This window comes from Nelumbo lutea, chromosome 2, assembly GCF_056320005.1.
Source record: "Nelumbo lutea isolate HS-2025 chromosome 2, American lotus-T2T, whole genome shotgun sequence".
In the NCBI taxonomy this organism is placed as follows: Eukaryota; Viridiplantae; Streptophyta; class Magnoliopsida; order Proteales; family Nelumbonaceae; genus Nelumbo; species Nelumbo lutea.
The window spans coordinates 73,662,613-73,674,233 of NC_142685.1; the positions used below are offsets into that span (position 1 = coordinate 73,662,613).

Sequence of the window (11,621 nt, forward strand, 5' to 3'; positions counted from 1 at the left end):
ATGTATATGCATGCTTGACTTGATGAACTGCCGCCTTGCAATACCTCGAAATGGACATATAGAACCGAGTATCAATCTTAATTTTCTCTTAATCTTGTTTTAGCCCATTAATTAACATTAGTAATTAGAAAAAAAACTAATCAAATACTGCCTGCAATCTCATATGGTGGACCCCACCTTACCTACTCACCTGTCACCCAACGACAGACGACTTAATCAACTAATCACGATTAAGTTAGTTAAGGCAGTGGTCATTTTCGTAAATCCACTGTAATCCTTTCCCACCGCAGTGCCAAAGTAGTCATCCACCAACTCCGCCCACCAACAAAAACCAATAAACAATTCTCCAACTGTTATAACCTTTCGAGGGGTGGTTTTGTCTTTACGACGTCACCTAACCACCACGCAATTACCAAAACACCCTTTCTAATCAAATCGAGAAGAGGTGAAAACTGATAAGCCGCAGAGCGTCACAGAGTCACAGATCTACGACTTGATTCGCCTCTGCTTCTCCTTCTGCCTATAAATAACCCAAACTTCTCTTCCGTTTCTCGCGCTGTTCTTTCTTCTCTCTCCTCCTCCTCCTCCTCCTCCTCCTCCTCCTGCCTTGCTTTAGAACCAGTCTTCAGAGCTCACCGGTTCTACCTCCGCAAAGGTACGTCCACTTCGTCGCTCCTCTTGCATTTCTTATCAATTGTTTCCTTAATCCTTCCTTCTCATTCGGAATATCTCTTTCTGCTTGCTTGCTTTCTTGCTTGCTTGCTTGCTTCATTCTCTGTTTTGCCGCTTTCGCTGTTGGTTGTAACTCTGCTACTAGGACTGATGAGGTTCGAGTTTTGCTTCAGTAGATTCTTTAACAGATCTGATCAAGAGCTTGCTTGAGTGTTTTACTCCCACCTTTTCTATCTTCAAGAAGGATTTTGATTTGTCGGTGTGAAAGACGAATTGCTTTCTTTGATGTTTTAAGCTTCTTTAGATGATTTCATTCGGTTTTTTGGGATTATCGAATCTAAGAACTGGACTGTTAGGTTCATTTACGAGATTTCTTTCGTGCTCTGTTTCTGGTTGTCATTTGTGTTTCTGTACTCTTTTTGGATGTGCTTTATCGTGGTTTTCAGTTTGAGATCTGACGATTCTGAGCAACGGAGTTTGTAGATCTAGTAGTGTAATCTGCAGATCTTATCTCCAAGTTGCTTTAGTGTTGTTTTAGTCAAAGTTTTTGTTCCCGGCATTGGACGCTCTTACTGTTTCGTTACTTCCAAAACGAGATCTGTATTCCGTTACAGTATTAAATATGAGCTAGTAATGGTTAAATAAATCCTCTCTCAGATCTTCCAATTTTGTTTTGTTTATCCTTACCTTTGTCGGTCGCTCATAAATGTCATAATTCATTTGGCTCGCAGATCTACTATTTTCCATTTTCTCTGTAGATCTGAAGCCTGTTTTACTCGTTCTTCATTTCTTATCCTATATATAATCGTCACGTTTTTATACCGACATCAGTCTGACAGTCTACGTAGAATTTCTAATTCATTATAAATTAACTTTCTTATTACTCATTTATTGAACTTGACTTCATTATGATTTATAATAAATTTAAATTTCTAATTACCTTACTTGTATATCTTCTTTTTAAGATTTAGAAATGATACTTTCTCTGACAACTGCTGAAATCCGAAGCTTTGGTGTGTTTCTGCAAACCGAAGCGACAAGGATTTATTTCTATGATAAATCATTTAGGACCCCTGTTTTAGAAATGACTACTTCCGTATGTAGGTTTTCTCCTTAGTTAGGAGGATTCTGATTTTATTTTACTTTTATTGTACCTAATAACCAGTAAAATGGCGTCCCACATTGTTGGATATCCCCGCATGGGTCCGAAGAGAGAGCTCAAGTTCGCTTTGGAATCCTTCTGGGATGGGAAGAGCAGCGCCGAGGATCTGCAAAAGGTGGCTGCTGATCTGAGATCATCCATCTGGAAACAGATGGATGGTGTTGGTATCAAGTATATCCCCAGCAACACCTTCTCTTACTATGATCAAGTACTCGACACCACGGCAATGCTTGGGGCTGTTCCTGAGAGATACAACTGGGCTGGCGGTGAGATCGGCTTCGACACCTACTTCTCCATGGCCAGGGGGAATGCCTCTGTACCTGCTATGGAAATGACCAAGTGGTTTGACACCAACTAGTAAGTGATGGCTCTTCTGCACACGGTCTATACTCTAAAGAATATTTATAATGAACTGACAGCATTGAATGTAGCTAATATGTGTTTCTTATTCGTGCAGCCATTTCATTGTCCCCGAATTGGGACCTAACACAAAATTCTCTTACGCTTCTCACAAGGCAGTGAATGAATACAAAGAGGCTAAAGAGGTCTGCTTTATGTGGATATTTGCTATTCTACTTGGTTGTGCTCTATTGGAGTATCATTGGATCTCTTAGACTCTTACTCATCTACATCTTATTTAGTTTTGGACCTCTATTTGGCAATTAGAACAGGAATTGTTGCGACTTGGGTAGTGTGCAAAGATGCGTCCTACATTAGTTACCTTCATTCAGTAGAATATTAGCATAGTTTGCTGATATTCCTGCTGCAGCATACAAGACTCTCACTTCTTTGAAGGGTGTTACTGGGTTTGGGTTTGACTTTGTTCGTGGACCTCAGACTCTTGATCTTATCAAGGGTGAATTTCCTTCAGGCAAATATCTCTTTGCTGGAGTGGTTGATGGAAGGAACATTTGGGCTAATGATCTTGCTTCTTCTCTCGGTACCTTGGAGGCTCTTGAGGGCATTGTGGGTAAAGGTATTCATTCTTTCATGAAGCTATTTTTCCCCTGTATGAAATTCTCAGAGCATGTTGCTAATTTGGGTTATTTATTGTTTACATCTGTAGAAAAACTTGTTGTCTCTACTTCCTGCTCACTTCTCCACACTGCTGTTGACCTTGTAAACGAAACTAAGTTGGACAAGGAAATCAAATCATGGCTGGCATTCGCTGCACAGAAAGTTGTTGAAGTGAATGCTTTGGCCAAGGCATTGGCTGGTCAGAAGGATGAGGTATCCCCTTGAAACCCAGTGTGAAATCTCCTAACCCTGTTATGATAGTTTTTTCCTGGCAAGCATTTCATAATCATCACCACCACCACCATCACCATCATCATCATCAGTCACCATCATCTAAAGCCTTGTCTTAACCCAGTGTGAAATCAAAACATGAATCCTGTTTCACCATTCTGTTCTATTCGGTGCCATATCTATGTTAAATTATTAGCCCATAGATCATTTCTTACTACCTCAATTCATTTCTGCCTCTTACTCTTCTAGCCCCTTCAACTTGTAACAGATCATTTCATATGGGTGCTGTAGATTGTCTTTTCTGCATGTGACCAACCATCTGAGTCTACTTACCCTCATTTTGTGACCTACTGGAGCTACTCTGTCTTCAAATGAGTTATAGCCATATATAGTTTAATACCTAATATGGAATGGGCAGTGTAATGTTTTTGGAGTGTATCAAAGAAAAATTGGGCCTTCTTGGTTGATCAAACTTGATAAATGACTGAAGAAAATATTATCAGCGTTCTTTATGTTTTGACGTACAGGTTAACCTTGGTTTCTCACTTTTTTGTCACTTTATGTTCAGTCAATCTTCTCCCAGAATGCTGCTGCTCAGGCTTCAAGAAAATCTTCTCCAAGGGTGACCAATGAGGCTGTGCAGAAAGCTGTAAGTCCTTTTGTCAAATTTATTTTTCATCACTCTGGTTTTTTAATTGTCTTCAGAAAATTCTTTTACTTACCAAATTATGTCTCTGTCTTCGCTTGTTTAGGCTGCTGCTTTGAAGGGTTCTGACCACCGCCGAGCCACAAATGTTAGTGCTAGATTGGATGCTCAGCAGAAGAAGCTTAACCTTCCAGTTCTCCCAACAACTACCATTGGGTCCTTCCCCCAGACATTGGAGCTGAGAAGAGTCCGCCGTGAATACAAGGCTAACAAGTAAGCAGATTCTTAAGATTTCTTGTCTGTCATGATATTGAAATGGCTTTTGATTTTTGTGAATGATCTACTAATTTTTCTTATTAATTCTCCTTCAGGATCTCAGAGGATGATTACATTAAGGCCATCAAGGAGGAAATCAGCAAAGTTGTCAAGCTCCAAGAAGAGCTTGACATTGATGTCCTGGTCCATGGAGAGCCAGAGGTGAGCTTTCTTAAAACCACTGAACCCAGCTGACTTCAATAATCCAACTTCTGAATTATTATCATACTAAAGATGACCTGGTTTAAAACTTTAGACACTTAGAATTTATGGCATGGTTATATGATTATTGTTTATAAACATCTGAATGCACAGAGGAACGACATGGTCGAGTATTTCGGTGAGCAGTTGTCTGGTTTTGCCTTCACTGTTAATGGGTGGGTGCAATCTTATGGGTCACGGTGCGTCAAGCCACCTATCATCTATGGTGATGTGAGCCGCCCCAAGGCCATGACTGTGTTCTGGTCCTCATTGGCTCAGAGCATGACTGCCCGCCCCATGAAGGGAATGCTTACAGGTCCTGTTACCATTCTCAACTGGTCCTTTGTCAGAAACGATCAGCCCAGGTAAGGAGAAGAACTGACTTCACTGATTGATCTACCTTATTTTTCTATATATTGTCTGATGAGATAAATGTTTTATTATCAGATTCGAGACTTGCTACCAAATTGCTTTGGCCATCAAGGACGAAGTTGAGGATCTCGAGAAGGCCGGCATTAATGTCATCCAAATTGATGAGGCTGCTTTGAGAGAAGGTCTGCCTCTCAGGAAGTCTGAACAATCTTTCTACTTGGAATGGGCTGTGCACTCCTTCAGAATCACTAACTGCGGTGTCCAGGACACAACCCAGGTTCCCCCTTGACTTGAGCTTGATTCTGGTGTTCTATTTATTTCTCCAGGCAGTTAAAGCTTAATATAGTTCCAATTCCATGTTTTGACAGATTCACACCCACATGTGCTACTCCAACTTCAATGACATCATCCACTCTATCATTGACATGGATGCCGATGTGATCACCATCGAGAACTCGCGATCCGACGAGAAGCTCCTCTCAGTCTTCCGCGAGGGTGTTAAGTATGGTGCTGGCATTGGCCCTGGTGTCTATGACATCCACTCACCTAGGATCCCGTCCACAGAAGAGATTGCAGACCGCATCAACAAGATGCTTGCTGTGCTTGAGACCAACATCCTCTGGGTCAACCCAGACTGTGGGCTCAAGACCCGCAAGTACTCTGAAGTCAAGCCTGCCCTGAGCAACATGGTTGCTGCTGCCAAGCTCCTCCGAACTGAGTTGGCTAGTGCCAAGTGAAAGGAAGGTTATCTATGTGGGTGGGCATATGGCCAGTCAAAGGATTCATATTAAAGAGGGAAATTCTCTATTACTGTTCTAATAATCGTGAGCTTTGTGAAGATGAGTATGACCTGGGAATGTTGTTTGTTTCTTTTCTGTATTAGGCTTTTTCTCTTTGGGTTCTGAGGTGTTTTTTTTTTCCTTTTCTCTACTCAATTGACGGGCAATCACTTGTCAAAAAAAAAAAAAAAAAGAAACAATTGAAAGGCCATTGCCCCCCCCGTTCTGTATCGTAGTTACTTTCATGAATGGAAATTTAAACCTATAGTTCTTCTTCAGTTCTAATAGTCTGACATTCCAATTCGGATCCATGTATTTCAGTTGCCAAATGGGATAACCTTGCCTTGCGATAGATTTCTGTTTGAAGTAGAATCAATGGTGTTTATGCCACAAATCCCAAACATAGTTTTTTAAACTCAAAGCGGGACTCAACGTAGAAGAATTTAAAAAAGCAGAGGATGATGCTGATGGAGATTTCTCAAACTCCAATGCAAACAAGTGGCCCATCCTATGCCCTTTCCCTTTCACCTTCCTAGTGCATTGATCCTAAATCAAATAACGAATTTGAGGGAAAAAGTTTGATACACAAGTCATCACTTCCAATGATGTCAAGTTTTTCACCACTAGTAGTGACAATGTGTTTATGATTAGTCTCAGATAACTTGTTTGAAGATTCAAGATAGGTTCTAGTCATATGATTTGTAGCACCAGAATCAATTATCCAAACGAGAGAACAATAATAACCGAAGAACTCACTAGATAGGCTGATAGCAGAAAAGGCAGATGAGATGGCAGAAGATACTAGTTCTATCTCTTTCGTACTCATGGAAGTAGAGGATTCTCCCTTGGCAATAGGGGTATTGGACACTCGCCCCTCAGATGCTTGATAAGCTCGTGGCTGATTCCTCTTCATGGATCCCTTGGGTGGATGAATTGGGCATATGTGTAGACATTTTTCTTTTTGCAATGAGAGGCTATATGTCCATATCCTTTACATTCATAGCATTGAGTTTAGAATGGTCATTTCCACCAGATTTCTTATTCCCTCGTGCAAGAAAAACAATATCAATCCCTAAATCAGGATGTTTCCTTTCTATGTTTGCAACAGTTAGGAGTCTAGTTTCTTCCCTCAATAACTCTCTCATCACAAAGTCTAAGTTTGGAAGAATTCATCTACTCAAAATATTTGTCCTGCTTATTTCATACTCAAGTCTCAGCCTCATGAGAAATTGATTAATTTTCCTATTCTCAAAATGTTTTTGCAAATACTTGACACAATCAACGAGATTAGAGGGTTCAATATGAACAAGTTCTTACTTAGCCCAGAGATCAATAAAGTCTGAATAGTATTCTTGTATCTTTTTGTTCCCCTGTCAATAAACAAAGATTTCATATTCAATCTGGTATTTCTATGACATATTGGACTGATAATAAACATTTTTCAAGCATACATCTCATAGACAGTCCTTACTGTTCTCATAGGAACACTAATGTGAGGCACAATGGAGCTCAAAATCCTGGAGACTAACTTTCCGTTGTCAAGCTTCCATTGTGTATAGGCTTTACTATCAGCCTCCTTCAAGTCCCTTTCCCTCAACATAGAAATCAAAATGGAACTTCCACATATTGTAGTTAGTTCCATCAAATTTTATAGGGAGAAAATCAACCTTTTTAGCGATCATAAATGAGCAAAAAAAACCCAGAATAGCAATACTAATGTTGGAAAAGTACTAAAATCAGCAATGAACAAAGCAGAAAAATTACTTCAGCTAAACATAGTATTCTTCAAAAAAGTAAAATGAGGGCTAAGGCATGAAATATAGACAAATCCAAGGCAACTTCAGTAGGAAACTTTAGAGAAGAATAAAAAGTCCTCCAATAAACACCACAGAATTAGGGTAGCACAAAGTAAGGTTCCAAGGACTGATAACCAAAAGAAGAAAATGCCCTAGGGCAGCACAAAAACTAGGGTTCCAAGGATTGATAATAGTCGATTATGACAATAGTGCGATGCACCAACCTGAAATGAGAAGTTTTCCCGATCAACTTGAAGAGAGGACTTGATGTCTGTTGAAGTTTCTCGGTCATAAAAAGAAACCATGTTTGAATATTGCTGCTATTGAGGGAGGAAACAGCCAAACTGTTGAGACTCCTTATTTTATGACTGCTCAAAACTGAACCACAAAGAAAAAAGCTACAACCACCCATGAGAAATCAGTACATAGTCGGAGGAAGAAAAGAAAATTGCTGCCATCCAAGAGAGAAGACCAAAACTCCTCCAAGACGTCAGTTTTGCTGATTTTCTGAGAGAAAGAAGAAAGTTCTAGGAGACACAGCTGGTAAAAAATCCTTCCAGATAGAAGCTTTCAAGAGGAACAAGGGTTAAAAGAGCTCTAACACCAGCCAAAAGCACCCTAAGAACAGAAACCCTAATATACTTAACGAATGAGTAAGGAAAGAGTAGCCTGCTCTGATACCATGTCAATAGACCCGGAGTAGAATACAAAATTCTAAGGATCAAGAATGGATAATTCGACCCTACCCCAAGGGTCCTTTATATAGAAAGTGAAATTACAAAAATTATAGAGAAGCCCTTATTATAGGGTAGCACAATTTAGAGAATTTATAGAGAGGCCCTTGCGGGGCTGAAGTGAAAGTAATAATAAATAAGAAAACAATACAATAAGGACTACAGTAAAATGGTACATCAGGGAGTTTCTTCACAGTATAGGCATAAGGAGTTAATTAGAGCTAAGGTGGAATTGGGTTCTGCTCTTCACACCACTTCATGGTGGGATGGGGTTGTGAGGTGCACTCTATGAGAAGATTTAGATTCACTAGGATGACATTCTTAAAATCTAGCTTGAGAAGGGAGATGATCCTTCTTGTTCATCTGATCAACTCTCTAATAATAGAGAAGGGAGATGATCTCATCATAACTTTTGGGTTGTAGATGATTTTATTAGACATCTCTATCCATTGTATAGCTTGGTCAACATATAAAGTTTGCCATGAGGAGTAGACCTGTTCATGGGCCAGGCTTCGGGCTCGGGCTTTGGGTTAGGCCTCATTCAAATTTTCGCAAAAGTCAAGCCCGAGCCCGACCCATGAACAAGTCCAATGAGGAGAAGACCAAATGGGTAAAGTAGTCTTTTCTGTCTTTTCATTACTGGGTGCTAATAGCTGGGGAGGATTTAGTTAATTGTCAAAAAAACTTGGTGTATTTTTAAGGTAATTTTAAAACAATAAGGGGGGATCTAGTTAATTGTCAAAAATCTTGGGGTACTTTAAGGCAATTTTAAAACAATAAGGGTGAATAAGTCAATTTCTTAAAACTCAGGAAACTTTTAAGAGATTTGTATAAAAATATAAACATATCCGAGGTAATTGCATTGAGAAGTAGTGTAAGTAGTGCAACTCATGCATTTTGAAGAAAGGTGTTGGATGCCCAAGGAAGCCTTGTGGTTTGCCTCAAGGATATGAGTTCCGAATTCAGCCTTAGGCTATGTTTGGTTGCGGTTTAAATAAATTTGCATTGATGCAAAACAATAGCAGTGAAAGTGATTTCAGTTTAAATTCTGACCTGTTTTAATTTTGATTCAAATTTTAACTTATTTTGTTTGATTGCAGTACAAATGAAGTAAATTAAGGCATGAAGTAGAATTAAAGTAAAATACAAAACAAAATTAAACAAGAATTTACACTTTTTTTTACTTTTGCACTCCCATGAATTTGTACTAGTGCAAATAAATTTGCATTGGAACCAAACACAACCTAAGTAGAAATTTAGAAGTTCCATCTTGGTAGGAATGCCAACAATAATGCAACTCATAGGATTTATAGGTAAGGCCCTAGTGTCTTGACAACTGTTTGATTGTGTGCCAAATTGTTTTTTTTTTCCAGAACCGGATTAATTATGCTTAAAGTGGTTCTTGATATTTAGTTGTATTGGTAGTTGTAGTAGGTAGTGTTTTCTTTCTGTAGGTTTTCTTGTGTTTGTTGTGGTGCAGTTGGCATTGCTATCCGCCAATGCCATTGTTGTATGGAGTGGTGATAAAAAACTACATAGTCAAGAAAAAAATAAGAGATAAGAAGTTAGGATAATGGGTGCAAGGTTCTCTTTAACTTGTTCATATTAGCAATCAATTGGACACCTCTTTCGTACGTTAAATTACGGGGAGTGTAAGCCAATAGGGATAAGGATGAGCTTTCGCTTTTTGGTAAGTTACTTACCCAGGTAAATACAATTACCTGGGTAAGCTTTTCCTAGGAAACACTTACCCATGTAAGTGAATTTACCCATGTTCTTTTATTTCCCAAGTAAAAAAAGGTCCCATTTCAGTATTGGAAACTTCCCCCCAAGTGGGAAAGTTATTTACCCACCTGGGAGATGGGTATCACTTACACGGGTAAGTGAGACTTAGGAAAATAAACTTTCTCTAGTCCCCACATTATTCTGAAAAAAGAACATGGGATTCTTGGTCAATGGAAACCAAAATCCCATTGACCAACTTCCCCTCTCTCAAAATCCCAAAACAGAATGGCCCCTAAGGTTTTGGTGAAGAAGGTTACTTGGAGAGACCTAGCACTCGCGTGGAATAAATGTCCAATCCTTGATATAGGGGTTGGTCTCTCCATTTATACATATAAGGATCAAGGCTACGCACATGAGGCCAAGATCACAAGATATTTCTTGGTCAACATGGCATCTAGGTATAGATCCCAATAGTTCCTCTCTTCGGGACACGTGTCCCCATAGGACCACAAGGCTAGTGCTATTAGAGCACCAGTTTGGGCTTCAACAGAGGGCGACATGTGTTAGCACGACACTTGGGCTATGTTTGGTTTGAAGGAAAAAGCAAGGAAAGAAAGGGAAAGGTAGGAAAACTCATACAAAGTTTGTAAAGGTTTCCCCACCTTTCCTTTCCTTTCCCTACTTTTTCCTTCAAACCAAACGCAGCCTTAGGTAGAGCCAATTGTGATTTCCCTGAGACACCAACCACGAGTCTAACACTCCGAGTGTGACACTCCTCATACTCTGTTGTTGGCTTGGCTTACCTCACAACAAGTTTATGGTGCCTTGTGGGAGTGAGCACAACCCCATGAGTTAAGTTGTTTTACTCGGGTGAGATGGGCTAAACGTGATCCCTCACAAGGTTAAGATTCTGCATGGCAATTTCTTGTGAGGCTAGCAAACTATTGTGAGGTAGATTACTATGACTTGGTAAGGCAGTCTACGAGTTGTCTAGTGTTGCCTCATGGGGCAACTCATGGGCTTCATCATGTGCTATCTTGTTAGGTGGTTCTTGATTCTTATCATGTATGTTGATGTGTAGGGATGGTCATGGGCTAAGCTTTTCACAAGCTATTTGAACTTGGCTCGTGAAAAGATCGATTGGGCTTAGTTTAAACTGAGCTTTGAGCTGAGCTTGAGCCTAACATATAGGCTCATTTTTTAATCAAACTAAGCTTGAGCCCAATAAACCTCAGCTCATAAAGCTTGTGAGCTTAATCGAGCCTTTACATCTCTTCCTGGATTTGACACGAACTTACTAATTGCTCCCACTATTTGTGCAATGTCTTGTTTGGTGCGCACCATGGCAAATATAAGGATCCCTACTACTGATGAATATGGTATGTGGGACATCTCCATCTTCTCAAATTCAGTGCTAGGGGATTGTTCTGAAGACAATTTGCAACCAACAGGAAATGGGATGCTGATTGATTTTGATTCATGCATGTTGAAGTGATGCAAGATCCTTTGAACATAACTCTTCTGAGTTATCTAGACTTTTTTAATTCTTTTTGTCTCTATATACCGTCATCCCAAGAATCTGATTAACCGCCCTCAGATCCTTCTTGTCAAACTCCCTAGCTAAATGAGCTTTCAATGTTGAGATAGTTCCTTTATTAGTACCTGCAACTAGCATGTCATCAACATACAATAGCAAAATGATGAAGTGATAATTATCAAAGTATGTGTAGGCACAATGATTTGCTTTGCATTAGCTAAAGCCCAAGCTCACAATGAAGGAATCAAACCGCTTATACCAATACCTTGGCTCCTACTTTCGACCGTAAAACGATTTGGTCAAATGACAAACCAGATCCTTTTTGTCGTCTTTGACAAATCTTTTAGGTTGAATCATATAAATCTCTTCTTCAAGATTACTATACAAAAAGGCAATTTTAACATTTAAATGCTCTAGTTCTAAGTCAAGTACTG

At 39.6% G+C, this 11,621-nt stretch overlaps 1 protein-coding gene across 1 annotated transcript; it reads left to right on the plus strand.

The window, feature by feature from the left end:
• The first annotated feature begins 553 nt into the window (after positions 1-553).
• LOC148871518 (methionine synthase 2) lies at positions 554-5,673 on the plus strand. Its single transcript, XM_088968472.1, is given in 12 exon segments — positions 554-655; positions 1,838-2,191; positions 2,292-2,374; positions 2,377-2,541; positions 2,544-2,810; positions 2,901-3,064; positions 3,651-3,731; positions 3,835-4,001; positions 4,100-4,205; positions 4,359-4,609; positions 4,692-4,893; positions 4,985-5,673. Coding segments are annotated over 11 exon segments (2,205 nt in total). The 5' UTR covers positions 554-655; positions 1,838-1,841; the 3' UTR covers positions 5,354-5,673.
• The last annotated feature ends 5,948 nt before the right edge of the window (positions 5,674-11,621 follow it).